Here is a 16759-nt window from a genome sequence, read left to right as displayed (position 1 = left end):
ATTTTTAATTTTTTAGTACAAGAGCTAAATCTAATATTTTATCAAAGTAATAACATGTTTTAACAAAAAAATTAAGTATCCAATAAAAATTCCAAAAAATTATAATTTTAAAAATTATGTTCCATTATTTTTCACAAAGTGTCTTATATGTAAATAAATTATACCTAAAGTTATTAAATTTATAATAATTTTATAATTTTAGTCACTCAACTTTAAAAGAGTATAAAATTGTCGTTGAATTACTAAAAAATTTTTATTTAAGTTAATGGACGTTAAAATCATCATTATATAGCATTTTATTTACATCATTAATTTTAATCGAAAACTCTCATTTTGCTCTTCTTATATAATTTAACTTTTTTCATAAAATATATTTAAACATCAAAACTTTGAAAATTAAAATGTTGAATCCCTTTGTGACATTAAATTATGTTGTTATATTTATTAATAAGTATAATATAAGGGCAAAAAAGTTATGAATAGTTGAGCCACATTCATCGGTGTTGACACTAAATTAAAAACCTTGAGCTTTCTTCCTTCTCTATATTTTCTTCACAAAAGAAAAAATGAATCCCAAATGATCCAATCTTTAGGGTTTTATATCTCAAGCTCTATTTACTTTCTTTTCCCAAATCTTTCGAGGTCCAATTTTTTCTTTCTTCAAACAGAAAGTCCATATCCAAAAATGCCATCAACATCCACCACTTACGGTACCATCACCTCCAACCCAACTACCTTTCCCTCACATGTCAAACACACGCGCCGCCCGTGGCCAGAGCTATTCTCCCTCTCCTCTTTCTGCCTCCCTATCTCTGCCGGCGATGCCAAGGCACGAATAAAGATCAACCTCTCCTACTTTCGCGTGAACTACGTAATTATAGCGCTAACGATCCTCTTCTTAACTCTCCTTTGGCACCCTACTTCAATGATAGTTTTTCTGATAACTTTCATTTTCTGGTGGTTCCTGTACCTCTTTAATGACAACCCAGTTGTTATTTTCAACAGAACGGTGGATGAAAATGTTGTTTTGGGGGTTTTGAGTTTTGCTACTGTGATTTTATTGGTTTTGACTCATGTGGGTATTAACGTTTTAGTGGGGTTGATTATTGGGGTGGTTGTTGTTGGTGTTCATGCTGCCTTTAGAGGAACTGAAGATTTGGGTTTTCCCGGTGAAGAGGAGGAAAACGGGTTGCATTCTGTTGTTGGAAGTCAGCCTTTGAGGCCCACTTCTGGATATAATAGGATTTGATTTATTTTCGTGTTGAATTTTGCGGATGTCGTGTTATGAGGGTTGATTTGAAGTTTGGTTTTGTTGCTATTTAATTGTGGAATTGGAATGGAGGAATTGCTTGTTTCATTTTTGTTACATGGTCCTTCTAGTTGTTAGGATTTTGTTTGAGGTCTGGCCTGTGGTGAGGTGTTATTAGTTTAATCTTTGAAGTGGATGGTATTTGAGTCCTTGCTTGTTTCATTCATGAATTCATCAGTGCTGTTGTTTGAAATTGAACTAGAGCTGATATAATGCTGGTTCAGGTTTGAATTGTTGTGGAATTTGTTGGTTTTTTGGGGCTTTGCTTTGAACTGTGTTCATGGGGCTAATAGTGTGTTTTGGTCCCGGTGCTGTTTGGTTTAAGATTGTGGATGTAGGATGGGAGGCCTTCTTGTAATCCTTTTAGTGGTTAGTGCTTGAGGAATGAATTGTTTCATTCATGAAATGATCCCCTTGATCGTTCATCATTTGGAATTTCCACTGTTATTAGGAGAAGAAAGTTGGGTTTTTGGCTCTTGGTTGAAAGTGGATATAATAAGTTGTTTTATATTCCTCATTGGTTGAAGCTCGAAAGTGGTGAGATCTTGCAGTATAATTGTTCACGTAATCTGGCAATATAGGAGAAAATGTGGCTGCTAGTTTGATGATAATGTTGATGGGATTTTATGTTTTGGTAAATTAACATGATTTTTAAAATAAATTTCGTGGCTGTGGATAGGGATGATGGTGGTGCAGTGTTGCAAAGGCTGACAAGTATGACACAGAGATTTTCTATTTGCAGTTTTGGCATGGGAGCTTAGGGTGATTAGTTTGTTAGCATATTGAACTGATTCGGGAAGTAACTTTGTTTTAGGCACTCAAGTGTAATCACTAATTTGTTGGCTTCTGCTGTAGCCCAATCGGAATGAATCTAATGATCAATCAACTTTCTTTCCCTGCAAAACTGGTGTCTTAAAGCATGTCTCACAATGGTTGTTTGATAACCTTGACATTGGCAGGTTATGCTAGTAGTTTGATTCTGCATATAAGATTTGGCTGTTTTACAATTTGCATTCATTGTGGTGTAATAATAGATAAAGGTTCTAAAGCCTAATGGGGCTATTATGATCCATTAGTGGAGCGAATGCTAACCATTAGAACCCGTTAGATGGTTGTAGGATTGGTGGGTTCCTGCCATTTTACTGTAGTTGTCAACCAGCGGTTTGTTATGGTTTGCTTTCTGGTACAGTTGTCTCCTTGCGCTGACCTCTTAATAGTTTAGGAGGGTGCTAGATTTGCAATAACTCGTTTAGAATAGCTTTCATCTCTTTAAGCATCCATTTTCATTTTCATTTGACAGATTCTAGGTTGCCTTAAGAATACTAATACCTACTCAATGATTACGTGTATTACATGAGTCCTTTTTTTGCAAGAAATGATCATTAGAGCTAGTGTTATTTTGGTTATATGAAAGTTTGTTTTTTCTACTACTGCATCATGCATTATATGTATGTTAAGTAAGCTCCACTAGTAGATTTCTTTATGAATTGGAGGCTCCAAATTATTTTATCCATTTTTACATTATTTTCTAGACATATATCCTTACCATGTCTAGCATATTGTTGGCATATTTCTAGTTAACAAGGCATGCCCGGTTCAGTTCATTGCCAACAAAAGGAGCTGAAAGGATCGTAGTTAGCTTTGCTATTACACTGAAATTGTTGTGGCCTATAGAAGAAGCAAAACTACAATGCTGAGCATTATCCAAGTTATTTTCTTTCAATTTAGGGGAGAAAAAAAGCCTAATTGAACCCATAAACTTTCAAGGTAAGGAAAATAGTAAGAACTACAGTCCATATTTACCCTAAAATTGAAACAAAACAAATAAAAAAGGCAAAAACAGTCCTACGCTAGTAATCGTTCTAGATTGTTGGTGTCCTTGAACTTCCCATACAGGGTCTTCTTCAACTCGGTCATTTTGTGCGGGTACTGAGTGTTTCTCCTCCTCGAGTTGTTGGTGGTCGCTTGCTTCACGTCTCGTATCCTGGTCTCTACATGGGCACATGTGCAAAGACTTCTTCTATTTGAAACCGTACTACTACTTCCTCATCGGTTAGAATCGAATCATTAGTCACATCCTTCAGGTTATCATTTGGCATTTTGAAGGCGGAGAAAACGAAAAACAGCAAACGTTTATTGATGGTAGAACATTTTCTAAAATGGAAAATCGAGATAACATTTGCACTTCAGTCAAATGCAACAAAAATGTAACTACGAAAATATTAAAAAGGAAAATTATTATTATTATTATTATTTATATTCTTCATGTTGGTTTCACGGATCATGTTTAAAGTTCCTCTCATCAAAATTTGAACTTCTACCTCTCTTGATACCCAACATTTGTTGGTTAAAAGGGCAATTACTTATAACACACAAACACTTTTGATTTAAAGACATTTTGTAATCACATTATTATGTTTAATTTAACATTACATTGAGCCGATAATATGATATTATTAACAATGTTAAGATTGGGTAATAAAGAAGTAATTTCAATACAAATAATATAGAAATAATTGTAATACCACTTATTTATCCATGGACCTGCATGGCCAGATTGGACCAAGAATTTTTATTTCACGGACAGATTTAGTACTAAATACAAAGTGGGGTGATAAGATTTTGTTTTTTCTATCGCGAAAATCTATTGTTTAATGTTGTGTTGATCTTCCCAAGTAACCTCTCCGTCTGAGATCCTCCACTACCCTTCAAACCATTTTTCATTTCAAATTGAAAAGATGTAATAAAGAACAGAAGCAGCTTCATAGGCCCAAACTATTTGTTCTTTTCGGTTTTGGGTCCTCTTGGCCTTTCCGGCCTATATATTCCTGGGCTTGCCCTTAAACAACATCTCTGCCCTTTTTTCAATTAAAGAAATATTTTTTTACGGGGTAATATTAATTCTTTTATTTACTTAGGTAGGACACATTATCCCAGTATAAAGAGGATATAATTTGTAACGTAAATCATAAAACGGACATAAAAAATATAAAAAAATTATTTATTTATTTATTTTACAACATCAATTTTCAAAATTAATTATTTTTATTTATTTTCAACTATATTTTCATATAATATATAATAATTTTAAAAATAATTATAGATAATTTATTTTTATAAATAATTTAAACAGATTGACTTTAAGTAAATTGCATTCTTAATAGGCATAAGTATTACAATTATAGGTGAATTTTGATGCAGGGTGAAATATTTACATCACCTTTGATTTTACATAATTTTATACATAAATATTTTATTTACTTCAAATTTATTTATATCTTTAAATGAACTTTGAAGGGTTTCACTTGGTTATTTCAAGAAAAATTAGATAATTCACTTTTTAAATGGATAGGAGCGAATGCTGTTTAGTGCAAGGAGAGCAAACCAAAGCCAGTTTGTAAAACACAAAAAATTCAACGATTTTATTTTTATGGGCTTGTTTTAGGTTTTGCTGAAGAATGAAATAAAAACAAATTCACCATGCATGACAACATACATGACAAGTGAAACTACTTAAAACTATGATTATCCTAAGAATACATATATGTTTAGATGACTGGAATTCCAAATGATTCAAAGGAAGCATGAAAAATATAAACCAGACTAAATGGATGTCTCAAGGAGCTTGGACTTTTCGGCAATACGACAGAACCATAACAAAGTCCTTTGCTGATGAGCCAACGGATGCTGGGACCTTTTTCGCTGTTGACGCAGTTCGAAACCACAGATCTACCAAGTTGTGAAGTTGTAATGATGGTAGGACCGGCTGACCTCGACACATGATCTCCACCTACAAAATTGCATCCAAGTCGTAATGAAGATAAATTGCCAGTAAATATGAATTCCTTCTTTTGCATTAAAACTAATGTAATAATCTCGAAGATGGTACTGCATTATTTGTCTGAAAACACAGGCGGGTTAAAAGAGTTGTGTTAATGTCATCAAAACATGCTTATACCATAAACTGTTTATACAAATCCAGTTTAAAACTTCGGAAAAGAGATAATAAAAGGTAAGGAGCAATGCAATAAATAAGAATAAACATGGATATAATGAACCAAGGGTCAAAGAGTCTTCTGGAACTAGGGCTGAAACCTGCTACCCAACAAGATGCAATTCCGAAACCAAGGAATTAAAAACTGAAGTGTTACCGATGGTTTGCTTCTACTTTCATTTCAGCATTCAGTTTCAGAAAACAAGAAAAGAAAAATGGCACACCTGAAGCAACATGATAACATAAAATTATAGCAAAATAGCATCTCTACTTTAGCATGATGCAAAATTTAGGCACCCTGAGTTTTCAGGTGAGAGCAGAAAACTTAGTAAAGGTGATCTCACCTCAGCTTCACTTGAAAGATCGAGTTTCTTTACAAGGTACTTCTGGATGAACAAGACAGGCATTTTACCATCCCTGTTACCATAAGAAAACAAGTCAATTATATGGGCGCAATATCGCAATTCTATAATACAAGAATTAGTATTGCTGTTAAGAGTTGTGATAATAAACATAAAGTATAAAAATATACCACAAGCTCTATAGAAGTAAATGAGGGAAAAGGACAGATTTCTAAGTGGCTAATATGAACAAACTACTCACTTGATCCTCAAGTAGCATGCAGAAATCTGTGGAAGGGAAGTATGTCCTATCCTGAAACCATTTTATAAAATCGGGTAGCGAATTGAAGATATTCAAGTTGAATGTCCTTAATGGACAATGCAATATGTCATTCAAAACTATCTCAAGCAAGCACGGAACATGTTGAAAAAGACAAATCATGAGTAAGTGTATATATTGTGTAAACAGTATCTTACTGGCCTTCACAAGCAACCAACGAGAACCAAATTGGATTGTTTTTTCTATTCCACTTAGATCCCAATGCGTCTAGCATGATTCTATTGGAGGCAGCTACTTTCTTTTGTGCTTCTGCATGCAACCTTCTACGCTTAACAGGCCTTTTAATCAAATTTGTACCGTTCTCTTCCTCCAGGATTACTGAATTGTTCCGATGTTCCTTACTTTTAGACTTATGAATACTCAATTTGCCATCAGGAACAGTGGGGGATTGAGGGCTAGGTTTTGCTTCAGGTGCATGTGAGCAACTATCAGGGCCATTATGTTGCTCAGTCATGGAAGCTGTTGATCCCTGTGAATTTAACTTTGATGACTTTCTGTTAGCGGCTTCAACAAGACAGTTTAAGGGTGTCCATAGGTCTGCTTTGCCTTCCATCACTTCAACATCATCTGTATCTTCATTAGGCCTGTGTTCGCTAGAAGGTTGTGCCATGGAATCCTGCATGGATTGTTGAAGATGGACACAGTTTCAAAAACTAAGTTTGAAGTTAAAGTAACATAATCGTAAAGAATCTTTCTCCAGCCTCCTTTACCTGCCTTTTACTTTGACTAATTTTGTGAAAGGAATCAGGTGAGCTTGAGCCTGAGGGATGATCTTCTGCAGAGTCTTCTTTCTTAAGGGACTCTTCAACAGAGAAACTACATCCTCGAAAAGCAGCAATTCTTTTTCGTGTAGTAGCTTTGGTTCTCCTTCCAGTCAAACCACGCTGCATTGGCACTTTGGGAGTATTGACCACCAATGATGATAGTGATCTTTCCTTTCTTTTCACTGGAGGTGAAGCTGCAGGCATAACTTCAGGAGCACTTATCTTTCTTCTTTTGTAAGGGAAAATTTTGGCCCTTACATCTTGTAAATTGTGGTCTGGTCTGCATATAGTTATAGGAAAATCTAATTCTATGCGAGCTTATGTCAACATAAAACTTCATAATGAACATACTGACTATAAGTTTTTATATACACACATGCTTTGAAGATTTGGATAGCATCACATAAACAGAGTGCATCTAACTAGCATATATGTTGGAAAGCAATAAGCTAAACAAATCAAAAGTTAGCAACATCCGATGACACACATTGACTTATAAAAAGCCCCGAGAAGCAAAAGGGCAACACAAGACGTAAGTCAGAGCAAGCTGACAACACAATGCATAAGAACTGTCATTTGCATCGTTGAAGTTGGCATAACAGCACAGTTATACAGTTTCCATGCCTGGACAGTGGTACAAAGAAAAATTAAAGTGCGGTACGAGAGAATCTATTCCAGCTGTAATTCAGAAAAGTTAGCCAAATTTGGCTTCAGCATTGTGTTGTTGACAACATTGTGATTGACTGATATCTAGCATCACTTAGTGGGACTGGACTAGAACTTCCGAATATATTTGAAAAAGGTCTATGACAAAAAATTTATATATTTCTGAATAGACATAACCAATCACCTGAGTTTGTCAACTGGAAGACAGCCGAGCTCAATGTCACAAACAGGACAACAATCCATCCCCTCATCAGAGAGCTTCTCATATATGCACTTCCTACAAACTGAAGTGATTTCAAGATTCAGTGCATCAAAGTAAGCCACTGAAATGTGAGGGACCATAAAAGCATACATAAAAAATTCCAAGAAAACATGGTAGGAATTTTAACTTGGCAGTTCATACATCAAATGAATCAACAAGTACAATACAAAAGCCGTTACATGAGTGAAATAGGAAGGGAAACAATAAATCAGTATATTTCTTATAAAACTACATATTCTTCAACAAGAATTCATCACCCTTCAAAATATCCAGTAAGCACATGATGATACACTAACACCCTATGCACAATGCCATTGTAAAATAAGTGAGACCAAGTCTCGCATAACCATAGAAGGGCAGAATAGGCCACCTAATGATCCTATACATAAAAAGAGGTAAAACCAGAACAACCAGAACGCAAAAAAAAAAAAAAAAAAAGAGGATAAAATCCCATAAAAATAAGTTAAAAACCCATCATATGGCCATGACATCAAAAGAATTACAAATCGGATTACAATAAGACCAAAAATTTGGCATTCAATAGATATCGTCGTATACAATGCATCTGAAACGTACAGTTTTAAAGAAAATGTAAGACGATAGGGAAAGACATATCTCAACACAGCAAAATAACAACAAAACTAATCAAATAAATTGCAAAAATAAGTGAACACCTGATGAAAATAATCCAAAACAAAAATTATCATCCAAAGACAACAAGAAAAAAAGAAAAAGAAAAAACCCAGATCAGCAATTATCAAGCGGAAAAAAAACATTAAAAAAAGTAACATCAAAGAAAAGAGAAACTAACACGTATGGAGACACAAGGAAATAGTTGTAGCTTCCTTTAAAAGCTTATTACAAAGAGGGCATGTCATGCATGACTCTAAAGTTTCCCTCTTCACTTTGACAACACGATGATGACCAGCCATCTTTTTCTCTCCTTCAAATTTCTCTTTTTTTCCCTTTGACATTCAAAGGCTAAAACTGGGTCGATAAAGAAGGGAATTCATCACCGAACAATGGGTAATTCCTAAAAACAATGGAAGATTGAAGTTTGGTTTGGGTTCTGACAAGTGTGTTTTGGTTCCTTGTATTGGTGTCAAAAGAGAGAGAGAGAGAGAGGCTTCTTTATTGTTACATGAAGATATCGTGACAGAGATCTAAACTGAGAACAGATGTGAAGGAAATGGCGAGTTAGGGAGGTGAAATTTACAACATAACTACGTGAGATTTGGTTGGATTTTTGGACACAAAACAGAGATATAGAAGAGAAAAACAGCGGCTTTTTAGAAGTCTTTCTTAGTCATGGGGTGGTTCGAGTTTTATTTTGTTTTCTTGGGTTTTCCAGTTCTCTAAAATCGATTAAAAATATAGTTTTTTTTCCTCTAGTTTTCGGGAGTTGTGAAGTACTAGTAGGTCTTCCTTCGATTCCTACTGCTACAAAAGGTCTTATTCTGAAATTTATCCCTTTAACTCTATAAAAATTGACAAGTTAGTCCCTAACTTTTATTAGTTAGAATTTGATGTTCATATTTTGCGAAAATTGAAAAGTTAAGTTAAATGGTAGATTTTACACGAACTAACTGAACCCGATTTATAATGTAGTAAATTACGTATTACAAATCGAGGGAGGAGATGACAACAACATAATTTAAACCCTAATCTTTGAAATGGATTAACAATATCACATCTATTTAAATTAAGTTGTGAAAAACATTAAAAAAAAAAATGATATCAAATCTAGACTAGTAAGAGACTGTCTTTTTACTTTCCCCCTTACTATTTTTGATGCTTTGCCTGAGCTTCTCTACTCTAGACCCTTTACTCCCCTTCCCCAAGCCACCATGTCCTCTGTTGGATTGATCATTTTCCTTTTTCATCTTTTTGCTAAGGGTTTTCTCGGTGGAACCCTAAGCCAAACTTTTGCAATGGTAATGCCAAAAGCTTGGATCTCTCGAATTGTGCCACACCATTGCTAATGGGCCACTCATAGGAGCCGTAAACCATGCAACGGGAGGAAATCTACAATGCCCCGAAAATCTCGGTTGGACACGTCGCAATATTCCGAGCTTGAACACCGAGGAAATTTCAGTATGATTCATATAAAGAATATTGTGAAATGAAATTATGATTAGAGATGGTAATTGGTGAAAATAATTTTCAAAAGTGAAAATATGATAAAAAGGATCAAATCATAAATTTTGACCAAGTACAAGAATTAAAGTGTAAATTTTCTCAAAAAAAGAAAATATTAGTTATTATGGATTATTTGACATCAAATAAATTGGAATATGATTTGGTGATATGCAAATTACTTTTGGTGGCTAAATTGAAAAAAGTGAAAAGTACAAGGATTAAATTGTAATTTTTCTTATTTTAATGGAAAAAGAGCCAAAATACGATTCTCACTTCCCATAGAATTATATTAAAGATTTATTATGAATTACAAACTTGAATTACTCTAAGTATCAAATTAAATATATTTCCTCGTAGATTCTAATATAGTAAAGTTGTCATAACATTAACGGACGAAATTAGAATGTGATTAAGAAAATAATTTAATTGATTTAATTAAATAAATAATATTTAAGAAATAAAAATATTTATTGGGTTGATAAATTATAAGTGTTGGATAAAAATTCAAATAATACATATAATTGGACTCAATACATGAAAGACTCAAATGAGCTTTGTGAAATATAAAGGGTGACAAATCCTAGTGTACTTTAGGGCATGTCGCCACTCCTAGCTCTTCTACATAGAGTAAAAGTTGTATTTTTATCAAATTATTATTTAATTAGACCTCATTCGAACAAAACTCTTTGTATTGATTCTTTATAAATAGGAACTATGTGTTGAACTATTTACACATATTAGTAGCATTATTATTCTGGCAGAAAATAATGAAAATTCATTTTTCAGAATGAATTTTATTTTCTTGAAAAAATGCATAGTTTCTGATTAAATAGAAAATTAAATTTCCTATTGAAAGTTAATAGAAATTTGTATTCTATGTGTTTGGTTCATGTGCTTTGAGCCCACGGTCAAAGCAATTTGTGGTTCGAGAATATCGGAGAAATTCAACTAAAAGTTGGAATTAACTTAACCTCCTTGTACAAAGTACATGTATAATTTCGGTTAATGGTTTGTTACTATAAAAATCACAAAAGCTCGATTTTAAAGAAAAATTGTAAACTTCTGCTATTATTAAAAACACTATTTTCTAAATCGTTTTTTTCAAACAGTTAAGATGTGTAATTTTTTACGTATTTGTATGTCTGACGATTACTATAAATAGGTTACATATAAAAAAGTGTTTATACATAAACGAATATTTTCAGAACATAATTCTTCTCTTTTCCTCTATATTTTCTTCCCTTTTCATTATTTTTTCTCATGATTGTTATATCCAAAATAGTAACTAGTAGTAGCCTCTTCTTCCTTCTCTTTCTCTCTTCTCTTTCTTTTGATTTCATAAGGTACAGTTTAAAAACATCTCAAACAGACGCTAACAACTATGTGTACCAAGGGCTTTGCCAATAAAAAGAATCTAATGCCCAAATAAAAATAAGAGTATTTAGGGGGGAAAAAGTTATCTTAAGCACTCCTACAAACCAACAAAATGGATAGCCTTAACACAAAGGGATCATTCCTCGATGTCTTCCATGGTCACATCATTGCCACCAAAACTTAAGCATCACTATCCTCAATCTCATTGGCAATAACATTGGTCCATTGACCATATTAACCTCTTTTCATCGTTGGCAACATCCATCTCCACCTTGCCATGGCTCCCACCTCATCACTTTGAAAACTTTCTCATCTAGCAAGCATTTCTCTAGCTCTAATTTGGTTGTTATATGACTTGAATGTCACATTTGGACGACTTTCTTAACTTTCAACAAATAAAGGTTGAAACCTTCTCCCACGACCATAACATGGTGAGCAGGGTTGCCCTATTAAAATCTTCGAATCGTTGTACTCAACAATGATGGACCTGCAAGTCTTCCAAAGGTAGATCCCCCCTTGACGTCCCAAAATTTTGGGAATTTTTGATTTTTTCCTTGAAACTTTTAGAGAATTTCAATTAGCATCCTTCAGATTTTTGAAAAATCTCATTAATCTCACAAAAAGTTTAATTAAACCCCCAATTCTTTAAAGAAAATTTTAAACTCTTCCAATTTTGAAGATTTACTATAACCCCAAAATTTAGTCCCAAGAATTGCCATTGAAAGTCTCCTCACTTTGAGCCTCCTTATGATCTTTCTTATTGATTTTCAATCTCTCTTTGGCATGAGTATACTTTTTCTTTTTACCCTGACAAAGCCAATTAAAATAACACTTAGTAAAAAAGAATAATCTTGCTTTAAGTTAAGGTGCAAGCAATGTGAGGAGACACAAGAGAGCTTTCTTTTTCTTTTCTTTTTTTTTTTATCATCTCCTAATGTATTTACTAAAGTGAGTCCAATAATCAATCCTCACGTTTTATAGGCCTATTAAAGAGGTGGACATTGACTAAAAGTTTTAAAGCTATACCATACCTAAGGCGAGGATCAAACTCTTGACCACTAATTAAAGGAAGAGAGACCCTTACCATCTCATCTAACTATATGGTTCAAAAGAACTTTCTTTAACATTATATATTTTTTAATAAAAAAATAAATTTTCATTCTATAACATAATTTAGTAATTAATAATGCAAGACAAAACCTCTAATACATAAATATAATAATATATTTTGAAATTAAATATAATATAGTTAAGAAATCATTGTAAATGACATTCATATGAAGTTTGGTAAGGCCATAACATAGGGATATAAATGCATTTGAAATTGAATATTAAATTGTCATATTGTAGACCAAGTTTTCCCACGAAAAACTGGCATTGAAAGTTGTCATTTTCTAGATAGGTACTTCAAAAACATTTTTCCCCCAATGCGCAATTGGACCGGTAAATTAAATTACTGAAGTCAAAGTTAGGTTATTCTTATTCTTATCCATCTAATTCTAACATATTGGGTTGAGCTTTTTCTTGACTATGGGCTGTATGAAACACTAGAGATCAAAGCACTTTTAGTTTTAGAAGCCCATTATGCTTGTCCTTTTCTAGACAAAATCAGTGTCCCTAATCAGGAAATCCAAATTAGTTGATTAAGTAGATTCAGCCTTTAATTCAATCTATTATTATAACAATAAAAAAAAAGTGAATTTGAATGTGTTTATATTGCAATTTAATTTTTTAAAAATTATTAATAGAAATAAGTGTTGTGTAAAAAAAAAAAATTGTAGATCTGAAAAATATCTGAAATTTGAGCCAAGAAATTCAGTTTACTAATAAGTAGGACCTTGTTCACTGATTCAGAGTGAAAAGTGGAGGGAAATGGTTGGTTCCTTAAGGATTTAAGGATATAAAATTCCTGGCTTTTATTCACCACTTTGTATGGTTCTCTTGTGGCCACCTGTTGCCCACTTCTTACAACATGAACCAGTGGGAACTATTTGCCACTTTCATTAACAAGAGCATAAACATAACATAACTCTTACCCTTTTTCTTTTTTTTTTTTTTCTGGTTTTTCTCTTTGATTTTTTTTCTTAATTTCAAAGAAATGGCCACCATAACTGTTAGCAACTTTGCTGCAGTGTTGACTAAGGCAACTTTGAAGGGTTCAAACAAAGTTCAATCATCCAAAGTTCTTGGTAAGTTTCCAGTTTTCTTAAGCCTAAATTGCGATACCGGATGATTCAAGAACTGGAAATCAAAGACGTAGGTGTATCTTATACTTTAATGGGTATTTCCTTTGTCTTTAAAACTGGATTTTACATTGTCATGCATGTTTAGGATTGCCTGTGATGGCAACAAATGGTAGGGCTAGGTGCAGTCTAGAGCAGAAGTCTTCTTCAAACGGGCTGAGCTCGAACCCCAGCATGGTGGCATCAATGATGGCGGCAGCAGCAGCAGCGGTGACAACGGCTGCTGCACCGGCAACGGCGTTGGTGGATGAGAGACTTTCCACGGAAGGAACAGGACTTCCTTTTGGCTTAAGTAACAACCTTCTGGGATGGATCCTTTTTGGAGTGTTTGGTTTGATTTGGGCATTGTATTTTATCTATGTTTCTAGTCTTGAAGAGGATGAAGAGTCTGGATTGTCGCTTTGATGAATGATGTAAGAATATTGGGCTCATGGTTTTTACTTTCCGCCATTTCTTACTAAATTAACCCTTTCAATTTTATGAAAGTAACAAATCTGGGCTTGAAAATTATCATGAAAGCTATGATCCATGGCCAGAAAGATGATACTATGGAAGACGCTTTGTACTAAGCGTCGGATAGGGTACATGTATATGATATGATTTTCATATTTCCCATATCCATAATCATAAGCCATGTTTAACACAAGTATCGACTAAGGTAATTTTAAAAGATAAAAATAATATAAAGTGACAACAAGTCAGTACAAATGCAATTGCTGAAGCTCTAACACTCAACAATGCTTCCATTTTGTTCAAAAAAAAAAGAACAAAGCTTTTTATCTTTCTGGACCAAGAAATGTTGAATTGTTTTATTTTCCTATTTTTACATCATAGAAACGGATTAAATAGGTTCAATTCTCATCGGTTGACAAACTGGTAGTTCACCATAAGGTATAGTTTTGTTCTGGTAATCGCTATTACCGACCTGTTATCTTGTTTCTCAATTAGGTCTTAACTCGTAGTCTATATGGTTCACACTTTAAGTTTACAAGTGAGGTGTTAGCATCCTATTATGAGATCACGCGGTGTGGGTTCACACCACCATGAAGGCCATCCCATATCAATAAAACACGTGTTAACCCTAGAATAAGGTACGTGTTGGGATGCATGGGGACCTACCTACGACGTCCCATTCATGAACAGTAACCGTATCATATAAATAAAGAATCTAACCCTTTTGAAGGGGATACACACAAAAGCACTCAAGAATTTGGTGCGGTGAGCGTGGATAGATTTCCAAGAATCAGAAAACAAGAAAACTAAGATGAATCACCCCAACGAGATTTCCCTAGCAATTTCTCATCTGGCTAGGTAAGAAATTCTAGCACTGGCAATCAACCTAGTGAGATACACCTTTTTGCTACTTAGGCCAAACAGGTGCTTTCAACTTTTTCGATCTCAATGCTCCCTCTAGTTAGGGACCGTCATTTCCCTATGATCAAGGAGCATCGCTGCAACAACTATATGGTTTATAAGAGCAACTGAGGTTGATGAAGGAACAAATGACTAAACAAAGTGCCAGATTTAAACAACAACAATTATTCCAATAGGAATTACTAAGACAGAATGAAGAACTAAGAAAGAAGATGCAATTCGACCATTCTGATCTTCAGGGCCATGTTGGAGATAAGTTTCATAGACGAACTTTTTGTATGAAGATTAAATTCCCTACTAGGATGGGGATAGGTTTCATGAAATTTGACCAACAAACAACCAGACAGTGTCACATGTTGTCAATTAAGCAAACGCGTGAGTAAGAGCCACATGGTTAGAGTTCGCAATAGGCAGAGATGATTAGCCAGGTTTTAAATTTGGACAATCTGGATGTTAGAAGTAAGGAGAGAGTTTGCAAGCCAGAAGCAGTAGAAGTCATAAAAACTTTGCAATTATTTTATGATAACACGAACAAGTTGGTAAGTGTAACGACTGATGATCATTTTATGAATCACTAAACTAGACTACGATCACGACTAAGGCAAGCACACCTATCGAATGGTAGTATAGCTATGGTGAGTCCAGAATATCGTATCCACAAGGACTAAAAGTACTAGTATTAACTATCTTTCTATTATTTAGCCTAAAATAAAAGGGATTTGTTTTAATCTAAAATTAACTAAACTAATTAACTAATGAATGCGACAGAGAGTGAAGGAAATAATCGAATAAACCAATGATAAAGATAATACCCAAGGAAGAATCCACCTAGACTTCACTTATTATTTTGACTCTAAATCAAACGATTTATTCACTTGACTTGATCCATAGAAATCCCTAAATTATGTTAATATCTCTTTCGAGACTAAGAACAACTGACTCTAGGTTGATTAATTAAAATCTCTTTCTAATTAAAACCCCTATTATCGCATTAACTCGATTTATGGATTCTCTTATTAGATTTGACTCTAATCCGGCAGATTTATGTCGTCTTATTTCTAGGATTACAATCAACTCCGCTTAATTATGCTAGATCCACTTTTAAACAGGGACTTTTGCTCCTCTGGATAAGCACATCAAACTTGAATTAATATCCTGAAAATATTAAGACAAGAATTAATAATACATAATTAAGAATAAGAACAAGTATTTATCATGTAATTCAAAAAATTAAATAATAAGATTCGTCATAGGTTTCATCTTCCCTAGGTATTTAGGGAATTTAGTTTATAACTTTGGGGAAAAACATCTCAAAAATAGGAAAACTACAAAACATAACGAAATCAAAAAACTTCGAGAGAAATTGAAGGGAGATCTTTAGTCTTGAAGGAGATCCTGTTTCCGAGTTGAATCTGTTGGCTTTCTTCAAGTAATTTCTGCTTTTTACTCCGTGTGTCCCCTTAGGTCTACTTCTAGTGTGTTTATATAGACTTTAGAATGCTCAGAAACCCTAAAAATTAGCTTTTTCTGCGTGTTTGGGAAACCGAGAGGGATATCAACACAGGCTGCCACATGGGAGTGTGTCTAGCCCGTGTGTCTCAGACGGGCATGTGCTCTGCCCATGTGGATCTTTAAATAAGCCCATTTTGTCCGTTTTTGGCTTGCTTTCTGCTTCTTTTGTTCTCCTATGCTCTCCTGAGTATCAAACATGAAATTAAAGGATTAAGAGCATCACATTCACTAAATTAAATAATAAATCATCCAAAAACATGCTAAGTATGAGATTAAAGTGTGTTACTTTTATGGTTTATCAACGACCACATTTTGAATTGGAGTTAGGTACAGTGATAAACCGAGTTAGAAAGTAGTGGGGAAATTTTAGAATTTACTAAATAGGGATTTTTAGTATTAAATAAGGAAGTATTTAGACCAGATAGGAGATTAGAAAACATT

At 33.9% G+C, this 16759-nt stretch overlaps 3 protein-coding genes across 5 annotated transcripts; 2 read left to right on the top strand and 1 right to left on the bottom strand.

Annotated features, from left to right (window-relative positions):
• Positions 1-459: 459 nt before the first annotated feature.
• Positions 460-2722, top strand: LOC108470655 (PRA1 family protein F3-like). The gene has a single exon (XM_017772044.2). The coding sequence runs from the start codon at positions 578-580 to the stop codon at positions 1247-1249; it is 672 nt and encodes a 223-aa protein (XP_017627533.1). The 5' UTR covers positions 460-577; the 3' UTR covers positions 1250-2722.
• Positions 2723-4703: 1981 nt separating this feature from the next.
• On the bottom strand, positions 4704-9752 carry LOC108470755 (E3 ubiquitin protein ligase DRIP2-like). Of its 3 annotated transcripts, none has more exons than XM_053020969.1 (7): positions 9460-9752; positions 7599-7698; positions 6695-7028; positions 6122-6600; positions 5907-5957; positions 5648-5720; positions 4704-5099 (listed from the first exon to the last, which is right to left on the bottom strand). In XM_053020969.1, exons 1-7 carry the CDS (start codon positions 9557-9559, stop codon positions 4926-4928), a joined length of 1311 nt encoding a protein of 436 aa, XP_052876929.1. In that variant the 5' UTR covers positions 9560-9752; the 3' UTR covers positions 4704-4925. The 3 variants fall into 3 exon arrangements, with proteins under 3 accessions (XP_052876929.1, XP_017627692.1, XP_052876931.1); XM_017772203.2 differs by lacking the exon at positions 9460-9752 and adding an exon at positions 8488-9087; XM_053020971.1 differs by lacking the exon at positions 9460-9752 and adding an exon at positions 8351-8468.
• A 3349-nt stretch (positions 9753-13101) lies between these two features.
• Positions 13102-13925, top strand: LOC108472895 (photosystem II reaction center W protein, chloroplastic-like). The gene is made up of 2 exons (XM_017774454.2): positions 13102-13378; positions 13521-13925. The coding sequence occupies exons 1-2, from the start codon at positions 13288-13290 to the stop codon at positions 13835-13837; spliced, it is 408 nt and encodes a 135-aa protein (XP_017629943.1). The 5' UTR covers positions 13102-13287; the 3' UTR covers positions 13838-13925.
• The last annotated feature ends 2834 nt before the right edge of the window (positions 13926-16759 follow it).

The sequence above is a fragment of the Gossypium arboreum genome, chromosome 11 (assembly GCF_025698485.1).
Source record: "Gossypium arboreum isolate Shixiya-1 chromosome 11, ASM2569848v2, whole genome shotgun sequence".
In the NCBI taxonomy this organism is placed as follows: Eukaryota; Viridiplantae; Streptophyta; class Magnoliopsida; order Malvales; family Malvaceae; genus Gossypium; species Gossypium arboreum.
Note: the sequence above shows the minus strand (reverse complement) of the source record. Positions and strands in the feature narration are given on the sequence as shown.